The 22,884-nt window shown below is 31.0% G+C and overlaps 1 protein-coding gene across 2 annotated transcripts in view; it reads right to left on the reverse strand.

Moving 5' to 3' along the window:
• The window catches only part of LOC118190776 (uncharacterized), a 47,399-nt gene that overhangs the window by 23,561 nt on the left and 954 nt on the right, over positions 1 to 22,884 (reverse strand). For both annotated transcript variants that reach the window (XM_035361548.2, XM_035361547.2), the window contains exons 2-3: positions 7,393 to 7,434; positions 6,381 to 6,440 (exon numbers count right to left, since the gene is read on the reverse strand). In XM_035361548.2, coding sequence (XP_035217439.1) covers positions 6,381 to 6,440; positions 7,393 to 7,434 — 102 coding nt within the window. The remainder of the gene's footprint in view (positions 1 to 6,380; positions 6,441 to 7,392; positions 7,435 to 22,884) is intronic.

Genomic DNA, 22,884 nt, shown 5'->3' on the forward strand with positions numbered 1-22,884 from the left:
TCCACTTTTAAATCGAGTTCTTGTCATTCGGGAAAATGCAAGATAGTATTCCTTCATTTTTATTTCACATTAAGTAATGTGCTTGTTATTAACTGGCAAACTAAACAACTGAAAAGCAAGAAATGCAGTTCTTAAAATATATATATATTTCAAATCTAATAAATTTAAATAAAAATGGGTTTGATTCATGATACATATAATTAAAAACACTTTTGCATTTTTTAAATATGCACAGAATATATAGTATTCCCATGTTAGTCTAAAAGCTACTTATGTATTATCCCGTCGACTGCGAAAGTTGGCTACCACCGAACCATGAAAGCTGGCGGAGATTCCGCCAGATTTGAGCCAATCTTTTCTGCAGAGTTCTGAAGAAACGATATCTCTTTATTTAAAAACATCAGAACTTAACCATCTTCATTTTGGGGTTCCGTACAGAAGCTTTTGTTGATTTCTACCATTTTGTTAAGTAAAAGTTAGATAACAGATGGCTTATTAAAAATCATTCGGAGTTACCAGAGCCAGATTTAAACTTGATAATGTCCTAGCCTATTTGAGATATGGGGCCCTTTATAAGTAAGTCTGTTATAATATATTTTAATACTACTTATATTTTAATTTTTTGGGGGCCCCAAGCTATAGCTTATGTAGCTTATACATAAATCCGTAGTTATGTATAAGCTGGGAATTACATCAAACAAAAGCACAGATGTTGTGAGTGTGCTGTTACGTTACGGCTCTCCATGACTGGTGCTAAATCATGCTACTTGGCAAGAGTTTCGTAATCAACGGAATAATACATAAATACCGTCAAAATATCTATTGATAACCATATTAAACTTCAAAACAGCTCTTTTGGGTCGTTGTTAGAAAATGAACATTTTCAGATTTTTTGTAATGTTATTTTAACTTTTAGCGTATATAGTGGTAGGTTTTGGAATTGACTACAATTAAGCTTGTGATTTGATGCGAAATTCCATGTATCATTCTCGTGGCATTTTAGTTTGCTTTCTTGAAATATTTAATTTTAACATCTTTTTTCAATATGATTTTATATTTAAGGATTTTCATTGTTTTGAGTTATTAACTTATCCACAAAGTACAGTTATACAGCTTAAATAAGTATTCCGCTGCGGTCCAGAAATAAATTAATCCATTTTGTATTTAATTGCAATAGGGAAAATTACTTCCATTTACAAACATTTCAGTCGATGAATGACCTTTGGGAATGAATTTCATTTGTGAACCGAAATTTCACCATGTATAAGATTAATGCCAAATTTGTTATATCACTGGCAACAATTTCTAACAATTACAGGTAAGGTTAAAGCATCAAATAGTGGGGTTCCCCATGAGCTCACAGAATGGTGACAGGCATGGCATCGGGAAAGTGATGTTAGTGCAACTTTTCTGTACGAGATCTTTACGGCTGATGAAGCACAGATGCTTTAAAACAGCAAAAAGCAAACAGTGACTCAATAAACGGAAGCCATAAAAAATTGTCCAAATTTGACTTCCATCTGCAGAAGTTTGATTTTTGCATGGTGGACTGCCACGAATGTGGTACAATATGAGCTTTCAAGGCACATGCTCAAAAAGTCCTAACCAAGTATGTAAAGTAATTGACCAACTAATTGAATATCTCCAGAAATTATGGAACAAATTTTTAGGAACACTTCTTGATGGAAAAATGGTTCACCAGCCAGGATGCTGTGATTCCTGCCCTGAACAACTTCCTGAACCATACAAATGAGCCATAAACCAGCTTTACACTGAGACCTTTCTGCACTAAAAACATGCTGGGTAAAAAATGCTGCCAAAAGCATATTTTTCATATTTCATTGCATATGTCATGCCTTTATCTGTCACTGCCTTTTTACCTCCTTGTATGAAGTAAAGGAAAGTTGTAATGGTGAACAATTTCAGTTACCAGATATCTACGGAAATAAAGATTTCAAATTTTTTAGTACATATGGAGAGAATAAAGAACTTTTTATTCCAACAGGGTTCGTACACATTTCCTTACATGAAAATTAAGGACTTTTAAGGACCATCAAAGAAAAAATTAAGGACCTATCAGCAAACAAAAAAATAAATAGAATAAAGCAATTATCCATACAACCGACTTCATGCTTGTAATTTCACTTTAAGAAACTAACAGAAGTGTGTATTATGCACTATTATTAAATTCAATTTAATACTTACCATAAAATAATTTTGAAAATTAAACTAACTCCCTACAAGTTATGAAGTAGATAACATGAAATTAGGAACACAATTTCTTGAAAAACATGTATAAGTGTATTTTACACTAATAACAGTCACTATTTTAGAGATTTACATGATTATTATTTAACTTATTTGATATTTATTTAAACACAGTCAACTACTATTATAATCACAATGTAAGAATATTTTTCAGATTAAAATAATTGATTTGTAAATATACAATTTATTTCCTTGGTTTTTTGAAAGATACTAGAATAATAAACTGTACAATAAAAGATACAAAACATTTGTGCTTTTTTTAAATCTGAAATCTTTTCAGCTATTTTAACATCTAATTTATTTATGTCTATTTCCTTTTCTTTAACTATTCTTTTAAGTTCATTTGCTTTGACAAACAAATCAATGTTCCTGCTGGTTTCAGCTTCATCTGCTAAAGCATCTACTTCTTCATTAATATCCTTAATGCCCGTTTGAAGAAATTTTTTCTTCTGCTTCATATAATCAATTTCTTCTTCAATAATATTTTTTTCCTCTTTGAATTTTCAGATTTAGTTAAAGATTTTTGTTCTTCTAAATACTGAACTTCTAAATAAAGAACTCCACTTCTTGCAGAAGCTGCTGCTGATCTCATTTCTTTATTAATTTCGATATTAAGAACACCTCCAGAAAATTTTATGTAATCAAATACTATGCGTTGAAAAATGTATGATGAGTCACTTAAATTTTCAATTGCTTTATTTACAGAGAAGCCCCTTTCCACAGAGGCCTGTTCATGTGACAAGATAAGAATACTTGTCACAGTGAATACTTGAATAGTGAAAATATACATTTTTTACTATATATATTATATATATATATAATTTATTTCCTAAACAATATCAATTAATTGATTATATTATCTCCTGAGTTTAATTAAAGTATAATTATTTTAAAAGAGTGAATCCATACTGGTAAGTTATATTTTGAAAGATGTATATATGTATATATACAGTACAAAGTCCGAGATCCGGACATCCAATATCTGGAATGATGAAAATCCGGACCTCAAAGCCACCACCAACCAATTTTTTAGGGCATTTTTGAAGGGAAGGGGTATGCTTTGCGCACGCGCATTAGATTTTTTTCCTCATCATAAAAAAACATGCCTGAAATCCCGATTCTTAATCTCAGTTTGGCACTAAATAAAATCTCATTATTGAAGAAATAATTATTTTATCATAAATTTATGTGATTCGTAACTTGACTCCATAGCTGCGTATCTGCTTGGCATAATCTCAAACCGAAACATTTGTTAATTTTACACCAACTAATATTTTGTATCCTTGATACCGAAATCGTGAATCATTATTTATTGTATTTTGCTTTCATCACCGCATGTTTATCAACGAATGACAACTTGAGTGATGAATCATGCAGCGACACCAAATAACAGAGTATTATCCGATTACAAATTTAAGTTTAATGCGCTAAAATGTTGACAAGGGGAGATTTAGCAGAAATTTCTTTCCTTATGCTAAAAATAGATTTTGTTAATGATACTCATAGGACAAACGATTATATTTACTGCTATTTGAATTAAGAATAACTGATTTGTTATTCACATAAAGCCAGAACCAGCGCCAGATCTCGCATGGCCACACCAGGCGGCAGAATTTAGCGAAGTTAAACAGAAGTTTTTCATTGCGATGACAATGCCCAATCATCAATCAATTAATGGAGGGCGAAATCTGTAGTATGGTTCTAAATCCAGAAAATACAGCTACCGATAGTGAAGAAAGTAACAGAGAGGTTACTGAACGAGAAAAAATTTTGATTGACAAGTTATTCGGAATTCTCGACACAGCAATTACAGGACTTGAACAATGGAACTTAATAACTGAACAAGAAATTATATGTCTATAGTAGTAGTCTAAAGTATTAGCAGAGAAAACAAATCAAACAACTCACATTGAAAGAAATGTTTAATAAAGTAAACATATAAATATTAAGCTCTTTTCTTTTGTAAATTTTGATACCCTTTAAATCATAAATGCTTCATTATTTCATAAATCACGATTTCATATTTTCAATTTTGTAATTTCTACGTGCCATCTTAGTAGATTTAAAATGATCTAATATCTGGAAAAATCACAAATCTGGGATCGCCGAAGTCCCGAAGAGTCCAGACCTCGGACTTTGTACTGTATAAATATATATACATAATACAAAATGTATATTTTCAGTTAAACTTCTACCCAATAACTTTAGTAATTCATGAAAGTTAATTTTGCGTCTAGTTAATTCAGGAAAATTAGTTTCAATTAGTTGTTTTCAGCTTTAAAAATATTAAAAAAATTTTAATTAGTTAGTTATTTTCAACTAATAATTGTATCGCCATTAGCAAAAATTATGCATTACTATCAACAACATAGGTTTAAACTGTTCGTGCCTTATGTAAATTTTGATTTTGTTCCCTGCAAGAGGGCGCCTGCGAGCGCCAAACTACCTGTATATCTATTGTACGAACTTGTTCTTCACACAGTCTAATAAACGCAATAACGAACGTTTGTGTCTACTTTCCATCCGCTAACATAAACCAAATACTTAATTGTCTATTGAAGCTTCAAAACGTATTTCCGAACTTCACTTTTTCTCGGTTAGCGCCCTTGGCGACCTAAAATCGAAATGGAGCCAACAGATTTCCCACGAAATCGATAACAGACCCTCTGCAGAAATAAACTCATAATCCAGATATCCCATACATATAGTATGTGCAAAAGAGAATAAACTCCGTAGAAGGTGATAAAAAATTAATTTATGGCTTAATTGAAACAAACACTGAAATTAAGCTAAGCAAAACCGTGTAAAAACAAATTGAAATGATAAAACGAAACTTAATTTTCATATGAATTTTCAGCGCTGACTCTCCCATTCCAGAAATTTCAATTTGTTTCAGACAAAGACCACATTTAAGGATTGCCATCCATCAATATTCAGTCTTTGTAGTCAGCTTGACGAAGCCACAGTTTAGTGAAAATGCACTTTCCAGGCATCTTGTTCCTATTGGCGTCGGAAGGGTTGTTCCAGGTTCGGATTGCTCTAATTTTGGCAAATATTTTCAGAACCCCCTTTTTTTTTCCTCGAGCACCTTCATCATCACTTTCGCCTCTTAAAGAACTTCCGGCTTCACACTTTCTTCACAATCTGCCTAAATTTATGGATAACACCTGTTTCAAAAGATTGGGTGAATAGCCAATCAGACACCGATACTTTCGTTCGGGTAGCTAATTGTTTTTTTTTTTTTTTTATCATTTGCAACGCAAATCCGCCAACAGATTGGTTAAGAGCCGTGTAATTTTAATTCCATATTCATGAGAAATCGTAATTCACACTTAGAATGGCAATCATTAGAAATGATAAGAAATGTCAAATGAGCAAAATTAAGGACCGTTTATTCATTTTGGCCAAAATTAAGGACTTTTAAGGACCAAAAATTATTTTTGAAAAAATTAAGGACTTTTAAGGACTGTACGAACCCTGTCCAAAATAGATCATAAAAATGCATTCCAGTTCAAATTTTGCACATGGGACTGCTACAGCATCTAGTTCAGCACATCCTTTTTTTATTACTAAACAAGCCAATACAATATTTCTCGATTTTTCAAAAATCTTATTAGTATTGCATCAAATACCTGATAAATGGCTTGCAGATACAAACTTACAAGTTATTTTTTGTTGAAGAATCATGCCAAAATATTAAAAGAAAAATGAAGTTAAAAAACAAAATAAAATATTCTAGGTTAACATGCTAAAACATATGCTATTTCTTAAACAGTGATTAGTAGAACTATCAATAAATATATATTCAACCTTAAAAATTGGACTGCCTCATGAATTGAAAAGGTTTCCTTGTTTAGAAAAAATTTTCAGAAAGTAAACGTAATTCATATCTCCTCGATTTTTCCCACTTCTCTTTATTAAATCTTCTGTTGCGCTAACTAAAATGGCAAATTTTGAATAAAAAGTTCATTTGTTCAAATATAATATTTTCAAGATTAAATGTTACATAACATATTAAACAAGTTCCAATCACATGTTTCATCACTATGATACTCTTCACGTCACAACAGCTGTTCAACATGACAAAAATTATGTAAAATGTTTTTACTTACAGGGTTTTCCAGAGTCAAGGGTAGCTGTTTTGTTTTTGTCAGATGTCTGCAAGTCTTCACCTATAAAAAAAGATCCATACATAAGTTAAAACACAGAATACAGATTAGATAACAAGACACATCTCTACATTTATCACGAAACTTATTCTTCATAATTAACAAAATTATATGATCACCATTTAATGTACTTAAACTGAAGCTAAAACAGCTATTTCTGAATATTTTTAGCTACGCAGAAAGAAGAAAATATGGCACTTGTCTTCTGTAGTGGCACTAGCAAAAATGTTGATTTGGATGTTGCCGTTTTAGCGAGAAAAAAAAATTTACCTCCTCATGAGCGAGAAACAGTTAACGATCAGGTTTTTCATAACTGGATTGTGTCAATACAGCAGTTTTTCAATGTAAAATACTCATTGTGCTTACTGTTTTCAATCTTCCATAAATAGAAAAAAGAAGTTATAATTGATGTTTGGGGCATTATGACCAGCAACTGCTCAACTGTGGCCATCAAAAAGTGTCTGTAAATAATTATTTGGTATGTTTCTATGCCTTCTCTTTAATAAATTGCTAATAAAACTGTATTAAATAAAAGCATAAACAAAATTTTTAGGCATGTTCCCATATGTTACTTTAAACAAATTCTTTATATCATCATATTAAATCGTTATAAATAAGCTCTCATGAATTAGATTATTTTAAATGCAATGTTGACAAAATTGTACAAAATACTATAATAAGTACAAATTTATTCCACAATTTACAAAAATACTATAATAAATACAAAAAATTCCTTCTATATGCATGTATTAAGTAACTTATATTGTGTAGATATTGAATGAATTACTTTTTGCTCTAATCAATTTCATTTTCTTGCATACTAATAAATTTGGTAACAAATTGCACTTTCTTGAGCTTGCACTGGTGCTTTTTCTAACTAAGGCCTATTTTTAACTTTTTCTAACTAACAGAAGACAAATACTGGAAAAATTATTACAAAAAAAACTTGACTTACCATTTTCCTGGACATCAGCATTTGCTTCTTCTGCTTGGAAAGCTGAAAGTATATAAAATTTTAAAAACAAGTTAAATATACTATGTAATCAGAAGTATCAGGGCACTTTGACCAGCAAATAAGAAATTAATATCAGCAAGATCAGGGTACTTTATGATTATCTGCAGCTTCACCAAAAAATAGCAAAAAGTACTTTATGAGGAAAAGCAGTATGTCGTTAGAATAATTATGTAGCAACCTCCAATGATACCAATGGGTAAGCATTTTATTTCCATTTTTTTTTTTTTTTTTTAAATTTTATTCATTAACTGCTCCCATATGAAATTCTTAGTGTAATGATACGAAAAGGCTGTCACCTTTCATATACTAGCTTGACAAAAAAACTACCCTCTAACAAGTTTGCAGATGCTCTTCAAAGTTGCTAATAAGTTTATGACTTTTAAAATACTTAATGTCGCTGAATGCTCAAATCACCAAAGACATCAAGCTTTTCCATCATAAGTGATGCATGTCTGATACTGGTTGTGATAATGTTCAGTTTATATACAGCCATGAAAACCTAAAATATGATACTCATATCATTGAATTAACATTAATTTTTTACTCAATCATAAAATCTTCTTATACAACTGTCATACACACTCTCCAGACTATTTAAAAAGACAGAATAATTATAATTTGTGAATTTTCTATTTTATTATGAACATCAGGTACAGAAGAATAAGTTCTAACATTACATTAAAACAGAAATCACCATTACCATCATCAAAGTAATTCAGCTGACTCCTTTTTCACTTTGTAACAGTTTACCAACCGTTACAAAGCCGGTTATGCAAATCTGCTGACAAAAGCTGGTTATGCTTCATTAAAAGCCAAATGAATACAGCACCAACTCACAGAAACCGACAAAAATATTTCAAATATTTTATTAATTAGCAATGCTCACTAATTCATAAATAGACTTTTAACATAGTGTACATTTTAAAATACATTAATAAAAAAATAATTACTGCTTTAATCTAACAGAAGTAATGCACATACAGAACAGAAGATACAAATGCCCTTCATCACAAACAAATTACCTAAAGAAAAAATGCCTTAGGTGATAAGTGGTATCTGCAATTATGAACACTCATTCAAAGATATTCCGAGATAACCTATGCCACAGCAACAAAAAGGGATTGTGAAGGAAATGCCTTCAGAGCAAGTATGAAAGAATAGCAATTAATTACCAGTTTTAGCACCACAACACAAATTAATTGCTATTGTAACTGTAAGACATCACTCAGTTTTAAGAATACCTATAACCACAGTTTTAAGAACCAAGCTTTTTTTTCCCTAGAGTTTATAGTTTGATCATGGATCTACTAAATAATGAAGGTGATGATATCAGTTTTTTACAAAAGTATAATATATTGCAGAGTAACTATCAGTGTTCCAATTTGCACATTCCAGAGTATGGGGTTCTACAAAATGACAGATAAAGAAACATAGGACTATACAAAGACACCATTTGAAGTTGTACCTAGCGGAGTTCATGTGGCAGTAAAAAAAAACTGTAGTTTAGGGTTAAAAAGGCCCTTCGAAGCTATTTTAGAAGCAACTGCCAAACTTTCCCATTAAAAATAAAGAAAAACTAATTATATCAAATTATTGCAAAAGTCAGCCAATCCTTCTCTATCAACACGCAAGTACCAAAATGATAATCCTAGTTCTTCGACTCATGGAGTTTGCACAAAATGGGATAAGATGCTAGGTTTTTCATAAAAACCACTCTTATAAAAGCAGTAGAAAGCTACAACACTACAATAATGTTATGCTTATTAAGTTAAGTCTCCAGTAGTCAGGCGGTGCTAGGAGACAAAGTATTGATAAAAGATGTCCCCTCCAAAAACAGTTACTTGATGTTTCTATGGAAGGTAAGTCTCTACTCAAACAATCTGATGTCTTTTCTCTTCCTTACCACTTTCCACATCTGTTGTTTGCTCTCTTTCCATAAAGACACATTTGTTTTGTAACAACAAAACAAATGTGTCTTTATGGAACAACAGTTTTGTTCATTTTACATTAATTCTGACGTGGAAAATAATTTTACAAATGGCTTTCAGAAACGTACCTAAAAATGTTCCTGAACCAACATTTCATTGTATATTCAGTTTCGTTTATTTATATGACTGTATCTTGGCAAAAACGTATACAGTACAAAGCCCGAGATTCGGACTCGAAGGGACTTCAGCGATTCCAGATTTGGGATTTTTCCGGATATTGGATTATCAGTTTAAATCTAGTAAGATGGCATGTAGAAATCACAAAATTAAAAATATAAAATAATGAAGTATTTATGATCTAAATGGAATCAAAATTTACAAACACACAAAAAAAAATAAGCTTAATATTTATTTTTTACCTTATTAAACATTTCTTTCAAGCTTAATATTTATTTTTTACCTTATTAAACATTTCTTTCAATGTAAGTTTTTTAAGTTGCTTCATTTTCTGTGCTGATACTTTCTCTTTAATTCTGTAGACAGACATAATCTCTTGTTTAGTTACATTGTTGAAATCCTGTAACTGCAGTTTCCAGAATTCTGACTAATTTGTCAATCGAAATTTTCTCGTTTTTAGTAACTTCTCTGTCAGTAGCGGTATTTTCTGGATCTAGAACCATACTACAGATTTCACCATTCATTAACATGATTGATGATTGAGAAGCATTGTCATCACAATGAAAAACTTCTTTTATGTCATCTTCATTTATTACCGCTTCTCCACATTTCTTTACAAAATCCATTAATTGGAAAATTTCACCTTTGTGTTGCGATATCCGAAAATCTTTAAAATTAGCGGCTATCATCATCAAATTTAGCTATCCTTCACTATACATATTTGGCTATGCATCATGACCTTGGTGACTAACGACAAGTTGTTCAGTTAAATTTTATCTTGCTTCTATCGCGCACTGACAAAATGAAGCCTGAATTGTATTAGTTATTTATTACACTTATGTCTATTTCTTGCACATGCTTAAGGCTTATCAGAGTTCTGAAGAAATAAGTTCCCACATATACTTAAGCCTCATTGAGTGCCGGTGCTAGATATCTTACCGCCTGATGCAGTCTCTGTGGGGCCTAAATTCTGCGCCTCGGTGTGGCCATACAAGCCCTGGTGCTGGTTCTGGGCTTATATGAATAACAAATCAGTTATTCTTAATTCAAATAGCCCGAAACGTAATCATTGGGTCTATCTTTTCACTCGAAAAAAATTTTAGTAATATCCAATGCAAAAGTCCCTCAGGTTTTCTTTTTCAGTGAGGATAAATAAGTAACATTGATAAAAGTACATTATAGGGTACCCCTTGGAGAAACTTGGCGGTACATGGATACCAGATACGCGCAAGCCTTTGACTTGTTATTTTGGCTTGCGCCAAAAAAACGCTACACAAAGCCAAAATAACAAGACAAAGAATTGCACAAACTCAGTATCCATGTACACATCAACCTATTTTCACTTAAAAAAAATACCCAGAATTGCACAAGAATGGCATTGTGCACTCCCTTGCCTTTATCTATGTACACATCGACCTATTTTCACTTAAAAAAAAATCAGAGAATTGCACAAACTAGGCTTTGCGCACTCCCTTGAGTTTGTCTATGAACACATCGATACATATTTTCACTTAAAGGGTTAAAGGAGTACCCAATTCTACAGTAGAGGCAAACAAAAAATACATAATCTCAATAAACTACATTTTAAACCAAACAATAAAATAACATAAAAAGGAAAAAATCTGTTATGCATTTAATCATTACACAAAGTAAATATCCCCTCGCTGCTGTGGCATACAAAATTCCTTAACAACATCCAAAAACTTCTTAAAATTATCTGAACTAGGATCCGTATATCGGTGGCGTCACATAAATTCACAAAAATAAGAGTAAAAAATATCCTACGTATTCCGGACTGTCCGGAAAATGGCTACTAAGTAAACCTTCATTTACACACCAGTCAATTAATGCACTTTTCCGCTTTTGTTCCAAATCGTACAGAAACTTCAAATAAATCTTACTACATTCAGCCATTCTACCGTCTAAACTCTACACAATGGAACAAGCAACGTACTTCCTAACCACACACACCACAAAAGCCCTTACAAAACTTCCCATGATTCAAAATTTCCCAGAATAAAGCAAATGATTAAGTTATAATAGGTTTCCATAACATTCAACTACTCAGGTTACCATAAATGAAACAACTTGGTGATAAATGAAACAACTTGGCGATAATACAAGGGGTACCCTAAAGTCAACTCTTACCGTAACATTTAATTAGATGTGACTGAGCTACAACTAATTGCAAAAGTAGACAAAGACTCCAATAGAAGACTATATTAGAATCTTGATACACAAAAATGTTTGAACGAAAAGCGTTTATAATCTGCACACTAACTTTTTGTACAGTGTTTATTTTAAATAAATACAGCACACAGGATTTGGCAATGCTGCTCATATATGAACATATTGCATATATTAGAATCTTGATACACAAAAATGTTTGAACAAAAAGCATTTATAATCTGCACACTAACTTTTTGTACAGTGTTTATTTTAAATAAATACAGCAAACAGGATTTGGCAATGCTGCTCATATATGAACATATTGCATAGGCAGTAAGCATGCTTCGTTGTTTCGTCTTTCTGAGATATACATCCTCCGTATGTCTTTCAACTCGAATTTTAACTTGCTTTTCTTTGCATGGAAATAAATTAAGATTAATTCAATTTTTTTTTTAATTCCAATAAGAAAGATATTAAATCAAAGCCTTTTCAATTTCAGGTTTCTGAATGAGGTCTGTTACGTGCTTCACAAAGAACTGCTTTTTAAATTCTGAAGGTAAAAAATTATTAAAAGTATCTCTACACTTCCTGGAAACTGTTTCGCAAAGCTATACTTTCTAGTTTTTAAAGAAGAAATTGGTACTGTCACAATAGGGTAAAGTGACCACACGTCCCGATTTTGGCGGGACAGTCCCGCTTTTTGGAGGACTGTCCTGCATCCTGCCGATTTTTAAAAATGTCTCACTTTTTAGAAAACATCTGCAGTTCTTATTTTAAATGTACTGTAAAAATATATTACCTATCATTTATTAATTATTATAGTAAATATAAAGAAATTAAAAAACACACAAAATGGATGCAGAGTAAACTAAATTAGGCGATGTAACGAGTTAGATTTACTCGATAGTGTTGTATCATTTTCATTAAATCTCGTCAAGGAATATGTATTGTTAGCGGAGGAACAGCTAACATTAGTTGAAGGGCTATTTGCTTTCCACACCATAAACCACAATCAAAGTTTCAGATTGATTGTACATCACAAATGATCAGAACATTGTCTGACAAAAAATTTGCCTGTGTAAGGACAAAAGTTGAAGCAATTATTTGTAATGTTTTTTTCACTATATTCGTTTTCACAACTGCAGAAAGAATTAGATAAATGCACATTTATATCCATATATTATGATGGTTCCAGCACAAAGATTTAAAATTATTTCCCACAATTGTTAGACTTTTTGATCCAGAAACAGGAATTAAAATTAGAATATTAGATTATGTTTCATTCCCAGGTGAAACTTCACAAATAATTTTTGATTCAATAAGTACTATTTTAAATTGAGTAATTTGCACAATAAAATTATTGCCTATTATGAGGATAACACCAATGCAAATTTTGGTGGAAAAGCTAGAAAAGGCATCAATAACGTTTTTATGAAACTTAACGAACATTTGAACAAAAAAATTATTGGAGTAGGTTGTGCAGCACAGATTCTACACAGTACTATTCAAACAGCATCTGACTTACTTCCAGTAGATCTTGAAAATATTATTGCAAAAATTTATTCATATTTTTATATATATATTGTATGTGTTGAAAGTTTGAAGGATTTTTGTGAAAGCGCAGAAATCGAATGTAAAAGAATTATTGGTTACAGCAAAACACGATGGCTAGCTCTTTTTTTACCAGCTGTAGAAAATATTTAAAAACTATATGAACCATTAAAATCATACTTTTTATCACAAGATATTGTCCACGAATATTGCAGCTTTTTTTTTAAAATGACACTCACAAATTTGGCTGCAGTTCATCCACAAACAAGCTATTTCACAATATTGTGAAAATTATTGAAGGGGACAAAATTTAAATTACGGGAGTGTCAAATGAAATCAATAATTTAAAAACAAAACTGCAAGAAAAAATTGATAATGATTATGTTCCTTTAGTTATTCAAAGGACATCACTAGTTGGAAGAACAAGGTGCCATTAAACGACCTGATTTTCTGAAAGAAGTAAGAAATTTTTATAATAATAACTGCTTGGAATATATTGAAGAACAGACAGTTCAATTCGAGGATATTAAAAATTTGCATTGGGGGACATTAAAAAAAAAGAGATTTTATGGGAATATGTGGAAAAATCTTTTTAATATATTAGTAATCATTTTGCGAAAATGATCTTTTTGATGAGGTGTCATTGGTAAAAAGATATGTTACCGAAAAAAAAATTAAATGTTGGTTGTCTGCAAATGTGGAAACACACAAAAAAAGGGACGGAGTTATTATTTCATTTTTAACAGAATAATATTCCTTAGGAAAATATTTTGAAAATTGTAGAACACGCGCTCTCCCTTTTGGGAAACAAATGTAGCAACAGAAAGTGTTTTTTCTAGCATCAATAAAATATGGACTACTGAAAAAATGCAGTTGAACATTAAAACTTTAAAATCTGTATTAAGCTTAAAATATAATTTTCCAATTCATATGAGAAATTTCATAACATTTTAATAAATGATCCGAACCTATTGCTAAGTATTCACTCAGATAAAAAATATAACCGTGAAAGAAAATCATAATTTTTTTAAATAAAATTTTAAATTAATTAAAAAACATAATAGTATTCAAATTGTAGTTTTTACAAATATTTTTACAGTTACCAATAGTTAATAATAAATATATTTTTGTATATTTATAGACAAATATATGAATGTATACAATAAAACATATTTTTTTGAATTACTGGTCTGCTTTCATAACTAAATTACAATTCTCATTTCATTCCGTTTGTCCTGCTTTGTTTCAATGAAAATGTGGTCACTTTACCATAGGGCTATCTACCTTATTTAACTGTATAGTTACTTTATGGATTTGATAGATGGCACAACTAAAATTTTTATAAAAATAATTTTATTTGTGTTGTTATTGCCATGTCCAGGACAAGTACTAAAGAGAGAGGGGGGAACATAGAAAGGAGAAGAGACAGGAACTCAAATAGGGCCAAAGTCTTGAGGCACTTCCCTGGCCATGTCCTCAACTCTGTCAGTGAAAAGAATGTCTCTAGTCCAGTCATTGTCAATTTAGATGAGGGCCACTGCAACGGCAAGGCCAGGAGATGTTGGGGGCCAGCTGTGTGTTCTAGTAGTGTATATTTGCGATGCATAAATAGAGTCTGACTTCACAGTTACTTTATTTGCTTCTTATTTCAACTCTTTGCGACGAAAACATGGATTTTTTTTAGAGTAAATTGATAACAAACATTTATCAGCAGCATTTTAAAAATCTCTTCACAAATTCAACGGAAAAACTGAATGTCAAAGCAACACTGCTTTTACAAACAAAATAAAAAAACAGGCAGCATCATCTATTATAAAACTAATTAACTAACCAATAAAATTCAATAGATAGCTACTTCGGCCAATACCTAGAAATTAATCTCTCTAATTCACTTCATTATGTTTTCTTTGCTTAGCAACATTTTATTTGACCTCTGAACATAAAATTTTGAAATAAATTCTTTTACACTACTATTTCTTGAATTAGTATTCTGTTTACTCTATGTTATATTATTTATATGACATGAAACCAATTATTATTAAGAACTTCATTTTTATAAACATGTTCATTCAAATGTTCTAAAATGCATACATCATGGATTCACAACTTTTTCATAAATCAAATTTTTAACACTTAAACTTTCATGAAAATCATGAAACATACAGTTGTTTAAGAAATAAGTGCAAAAATAAAAATACTGATGTGGTTTCATGTTTTGAATAAAAATTACCCATGATGAAATAATATATGTCATTATTTCAGAAACTAAAATAGCTCATTCAGCAAAAATAGACATGATAATACGCAGATAACAGATAAGATAACAGGTAGTTCAGCTAATGTGACTAAAACTTAAAAAATAAAATTAACAGGTAAGTTTTATTCAATCAAAAAACTGAAAATTAATATACATACTCAATAGAATGGAAAATACAGAAGGTCATTCACACTTTATGGAAACAATTTTCTATTGACATGTTGAGACAAAGATATGGCATTTTCAATATAACTGTCTACTACTGTTTTGTTTTAATTGGAATGCAGAATAAGGAATTCATTTTAGAAATTGCCCCTAAAACTGACATATGTCTTAAAACTTATGTAAATGTACTTAATGATGAAAAATTTTCATATCAACAAATTATAAGGCTGTATAAATATCGAGGTTATTAACAGCATTTCAAAGAGAGGTACTTTAATAGATTAAATTCAAAAGGGAAAAATATCTTCATATGAATATAAAAATAAATATGAAAATAAAATAATAAGAATATGAAAATACAAATAGCCATAAAACTAAGACTGTCTGAACATAGGTGAGTAACAAGAAACCGAAGTCTCCGATTCTCAATGAAAATCCAATTAAAAGCTCTATTGTATCGGATATGGAAATGTCTTTTGGTACTTTGGAGTCAAAAGTCGTTAATTCGGACATAAATAATCTGGAATGATCTATAATCCGGACCTCAAAGCTACAAACTTTCTGCGCATGCATCGTATTGACGCATACGTTAAGACCTTTACCAGCACCGAATATGCGTGTGCGCAAAATCCGTTTACAAATGCGCGTTTAATGTATAACGGACGGTATAAGCTAAGCTAAAATTATCTAATTCAGTTAATGTTGCAGATTGCATTGTTCTTTAATCTTCGAATTGGATTCCGCTTATTATTTTTTGCAGACTGTTAGAGCAATTTTATAAAAGTAAGCTTGAACTTTCGTTTATGTCAAATAGAATTTGTGATATATATTTACTAATATGTAAAGGATCTACAAAGCAAAAGTGTGTTTCGAAGTCCATTAAACAAAAAGTGGAATTGCTGCAAAAAATGAATAAAGGCATATCCTTTGTTTATCTAAACTTTGTTTATCTTTAACCCACGGTGCGCAATGAATTGGAAGTTGATCTGACTGCACTATCCTCATCTTCAGCGCAGATGTTTTTATTTTATTTGGCTTATAATTCCTTACTAAATGTAGTATTTCATCTCGATGTACTCCGTCTTTGATATGATTTAAATCAAATTCTTGCCATTATAATTCGCTTCCGATAGCAAAGAAAGTGACAGAGGTTATTGAAAACGAAAAAATTTCGATTGACAAATTAGTCGGTATTCTCGACACAGCAATTATAGGACTCGAACAGCGGAACTTTGTAACTGAACAAGAAATTATGTCTGTTTATAGAATTAAAGAGAATGTATTATCACATAAAAACGAAGAACTTAAACAACTTACATTGAAAGATATGTTGGTTGATCTTTACATTATGGTAACTTGGCGTTTTTTTTGGTGAAAATTTGGCGACCAACTCTCCTACAGCAACCCTCTATTTTTTTTTCCCGCAGCCATTTTGTCTTCACGAAGTAAAGACATATTTCTTTTCTTTTTATCAACTGAACACTTTTTCCAACAATCTACTAGCCGAATTACACTTATGCTAGAAATTTTATCTAACAAAACTGCTTAATCATGACAAATATTCACTGCAAAATTGGGAAAAAGTGCACAATACCATACTCCTTACATGTTTTTCAAAATAACACATACACATACACCATGTACACGCCGACTTATTTTTACTTAAAAAACCATCCCAGAATTGCACAAAAATGGCATTGCGCACACTCTTCACTATATCCATGTACACTGCTTTTTTCTCATAAATTAGAAAAATTTCACGAAAATACACGACAATTTTCTCAATCTTTAAACCCGGTAAAAAGAACATATATGAAATTACCTGATTGCGAAAAAGTATTTACCCTTTCCAAATATGAACATTTCCACATATAAAATGAATAAAATATCCAAAAACTTTTACCTCTAAATCATCTATTATATTATAAATGTCACCAACGAATTCATACCGCAACCATTACAAATACTTAGTGTCAGATATTTAAATTCTTTCCATGCACGTTTACTTCAACTGAAACGTATACCAAATTCCTACAAACATAAAATTCACAAAATAACTATCATTTAATTAAAATATAATTAAATTCAAAGACACTACTTAAAATATAAATGAGCACATACATTAAATTAATAAAAATTACCTTACAATCCTAATTACTTTAAACTAAATCATTGCTAATAACAATTTTCCCAATAATACCAAATTCCTTTACTTCCACCTTACATTTAGAACAATGCATAAAAATAATATCCTCAAATAATTAAAAATACTAACTTACCTAATCTTCTTCAGAATCTTGATTACGTGTCCGATAAACTTTTCTTTAGTTACGGCCATGGGATCCAAAAATTCACGAACACTGTTTCACACAACACAGAATAAACCAAATACAAAATTTCCAGATTTTTTCCCCGATTTCCCCTCTTTTCCGATTAAAGAACCGTAATTCGTCCATTAATATCACATGACATATCCCATGATCTCTCATTTCCCTCACACAAAATAATGTGTAATCGGAACTGAGTACTGCTCACATTATTACCAAAGTCCCAGATAGTAACCTTTATCGCCTCCAAAATGTCGCCAAACTACCAGTTACCATATTGTAAAGATCAACCTAATTCTTTATTTCATAAATTATGGTTTCATATTTTTAATTTTATAATTTCTGCATGCCATCTTACCAGATTTAAACTGATGATCTATAATCCGGATAAATCATCGCCAAAGTCCCGACGAGTCCGGATTAACGACTTTTGACTGTATAAGTAAGATCATTAATAGATATGAAATTGAGAAAAGATTTTAAAACTTAAAGTACTTCTGCTTTTGCTAAAGCATACTGTAGAAAGAGAACCAAATTGTACAAAATTATACGAAAAACACCCAACAGCTAAATGGGAATTTAAGGTAACTCTAAATAAGGCATGGGTATATTTAAGCAACTGAAATAAAAAAGATAAATTTTTGATTACTCAACTAATGAAGATGACTGAACAAAATGATTTCGTCAATGTACAGAAAAATTCCCAAGCAGGATTCCTGATAATTGTGGGATTTTGTTATAAAGATATATATTTAAACTAGAAAAAATCTCAAGTAAGGCTAAAATTAATTCGCTACACTACCAGCAGAGAACATTTTAAAATCAATTTTTGAAGCCTTGTATGGAAAAGACATAAAAAAAATTGAGCTTCATATGGACAGAGTCTCTATATCAAGGACTGGCAACATGGTGCCCGTAAATCAATTTTAAGGTGCCCGCCATTCAAATATCTAAATTTTAGATATATGAACAATAAACACTTGAAATTGTATGAGGCTAAGAAAAAAAAAAGGCTTCTTTTTACTATTATGCATTTTACACTCTGAAAGTTTGCTCCTCAGAATCTTTGCTTTCTAGTGAGCTCAGTTATTTGAAATCATTTGCCACTGACAAAAGAATTTTTCCCATAGTTATTGATAAAGCTTAACTTTAATTAAAAATTTTCATCTTGCCATGAGAAGAAACATTCTGCTGTTAGAAATAATATTAATAACCTTGTTGTGCTTGCATTTAATTCTTCTATCAGTTACAAAATTGCACTAATTCTCCAAAAGTTCCAAGTTATTTTCTCATCTATCAATTAAATCCATTGTTCAATTTTTAACGATCCTATTTCTGACTTCAATTCTTGGGGATTTAATATATTTTGCCAGTGTGGTTTGAGTTATATCAATCAAACTAAAACAGTGTAGAGTTTCACATCAAGGAATATGAACCCGAAACAAAGAAAGTAATAAATCTTCAATAGCTAATCACTGTTGGAAATTTAATTACAGTTTGGGTCACTATGGATCTACAAAAATTATTCAGAAGGTTTTATTTTGTGAATTGGATTTTCTTGTAGCTTTTCACATTCATAAAGATTTATCTTGTTTAGTTAATGACTTTAATTCCAAACTAATTCTTAATTAAAATGCTATTAACTTAATTTTTCATGTTTCATTACCATTTCTGTGGATAGATGACACTACCTCCCTATTTGTTTTACTGTTTGGCTTCTGATACAGCTTTCTTCTTTGTAGAATCTTTTCTCCTGATGATGAGGGATGTGCTCCTTTGCCTTTGAAACTGGCAGTCTTGGTTCAAATATACTTCAAACAGAAGGTTGTTGGTTTGGATAATTTTATAAAAATTCTTAACAACTGTATGAATTGCAAAATTAAACTTTCGATAACAACTGAATCTTTGAGACACCTAAATAGCACTATATAACAAGATTAATCAATTTTCAACAACTAGAAACATCAGACTCCCCATACAGTGAAATATTTTCATTTCACTTTTGTAATGGTCGTTACTAACAAAATAGTTTCATTTCAGTTACATAAGAACAAATTGAAGTTTTCTTGCTTGGCTTGCAATATTTGGTTAGTCTATATTTTAGGGTGCCCCTTGGATTATTGCCAAGTTATTGTTTCATTTATGGTAACCTGAGTAGTTGAATGTTATGGAAACCCTATTATGACATGATTGTGGTGAATTTGACTGATGGGAAAATATTTGTAAGGACTTATTTCTGCACTGGATGTCAGTCAGGAAGTACGCTGCTTATTTTGTGCTGTACACCATAAAATGGCTGTTATGTGATGAGATTAATGTGCAGTTTCTGTATGATTTGGAATGAATAAGAAAAAAGCATTAATTGTCTGGTGTATAAAAAAAGGTTTACATAGTAGTCATTATAAGTGTCCTGTTTGTACAAAGGAAATGTGTATGGTCAAAAGTAAAGATCATTCAGATAGCTTTGGATGGGTTAGTCATAACAAAGGTTGATGCAAGAAATGCCAACGACGGTACGGCACTATGGAGGATACTTTTTACTCTTATTTTTGTGAATTTATGTGGTGATGCAGTATGTATATTCTAAATGAGATAATTTTAGAAAGTTTTTTTTAATGCTGTTAAGGATTTTTGTGTACCACAGACTGAAGATTGGAAATTTCTAAATATGGTACGTCGATACGGTCAAAAGTCGTTAATCCAGACTTGTCGGGACTTCGGCGATTCCAGATTATAGATCATCAGTTTAAATCTGGTAGGATGGCATGCAGAAATTATAAAATTAAAAATATGAAACCGTAATTGGTTGATCTTTACAATATGGTAACTGGTAGTTTGGCGACATGTTGGAGGCGATAAAGGTTACTACCAGGCACTTTGGTAACAATGTGAGCAGTACTCAGTTCTGATTACGCATTATTTTGTGTGAGGGAAATGAGAGATCATGGGATATGTCATGTGATATTAATGGACGAATTACGGTTCTTTAATCGGAAAAGGGGGGAAATCGGGAAAAATTCTGGAAATTTTGTATTTGGCTTTATTCTGTGTTGTGTGAAACAGTGTTCGTGAATTTTTGGATCCCATGGCCGTAACTAAAGTGAATTCGAAATGGGTATTTATGTATGTATTAATTTAATGTATGTGCTCATTTATATTTTAAGTAGTGTTTTTGAATTTAATTATATTTTAATTAAATGATAGTTATTTTGTGAATTTTATGTTTGTAGGAATTTGGTATACGTTTTAGTTGAAGTAAACGTGCATGGAAATAATTTAAATATCTGACAATAAGTATTTGTAATGGTTGCGGTATGAATTCATTGGTGACGTGTATAATGTAATAGATGATTTAGAGGTAAAAGTTTTTGGATATTTTATTTATTTTATATGTGGAATTGTTCATATTTGGAAAGGGTAAATACTTTTTCGCGATCAGGTTATTTTATATATGTTCTTTTTACCGGGTTTAAAGATTGAGAAAATTGTCATGTATTTTCGTGAAATTTTTCTAATTTATGAGAAAAAAGCAGTGTACATGGATATAGTGAAGAGTGTGCGCAATGCCATTTTTGTGCAATTCTGGGATGTTTTTTTAAGTAAAAATAAGTTGACGTGTACATGGTTTAGTGATATTTTAATTAAATGATAGTTATTTTGTGAATTTTATGTTTGTAGGAATTTGGTACACGTTTAAGTTGAAGTAAACGTGCATGGAAATAATTTAAATATCTGACACTAAGTATTTGTAATGCTTGCGGTATGAATTCATTGGTGACGTGTGTAATGTAATAGATGATTTAGAGGTAAAAGTTTTTGGATATTTTATTTATTTTATATGTGGAAATGTTCATATTTGGAAAAGGTAAATACTTTTTCGCGATCAGGTAATTTCATATATGTTCTTTTTACCGGGTTTAAAGATTGAGAAAATTGTCATGTATTTTCGTGAAATTTCTCTAATTTATGAGAAATTAAAGCAGTGTACATGGATATAGTGAAGAGTGTGCGCAATGCCATTTTTGTGCAATTGTCGGATTTTTTTTAAGTAAAAATAAGTCGGCGTGTACATGGTTTATGTGTATGTGTTATTTTGAAAAACGCGTAAGGAGTATGGTATCGTGCACTTTTTCCCAATTTTGCAGTGAATATTTGTCATGATTAAGCAGTTTTGTTAGATAAAATTTCTAGCATAAGTGTAATTCGGCTAGTAGATTGTTGGAAGAAGTGTTCAGTAGATAAAAAGAAAAGAAACATGTCTTTACTTCGTGAAGACAAAATGGCGGCGGGAAAAAAAAATAGAGGGTTGCTGTAGGAGAGTTAGTCGCCAAATTTTCACCAAAAAAACACCAAGTTACCATAATGTAAAGATCAATTCCGTAATTTATGAAATAAAGAACAATTATGATCTAAAGCGTATCAAAATTTACCAAAAAAAAAAAAAAGCTTAATATTTGTTTGTTTACTTTATTAAACATTTCTTAAAAATATACTTTAGGGTACCCGTTGGCAAAACTTGGTGATTTTTGGCGGTACATGGATACTGATTTTGTGCAATTCTTCGACTCGTTATTTTGGCTTGCAAAGCAGCGATTTTTGCCTCAAAAATCGCCGCTACACAAAGCCAAAATAACAAGACAAACAATTGCACAAACTCGGTATCCATGTACACATCGACTTATTTTCATTTAAAAAAATTCCCCGAATTGCACAAAAATGGCATTGTGCACTCCTTTGACTTTATCCATGTACACGTCGACCTATTTTCACTTTAAAAAAAAAATCCCCAAGCACAAAATTATCAGAATCAATGAATAATCTTCTATCAATATAAAGTATGATGCATTTCACTTAAACT

Source organism: Stegodyphus dumicola, chromosome 3, assembly GCF_044657685.1.
Source record: "Stegodyphus dumicola isolate Sdum_Otavi_A_Nest chromosome 3, ASM4465768v1".
Classification (NCBI taxonomy): Eukaryota; Metazoa; Arthropoda; class Arachnida; order Araneae; family Eresidae; genus Stegodyphus; species Stegodyphus dumicola.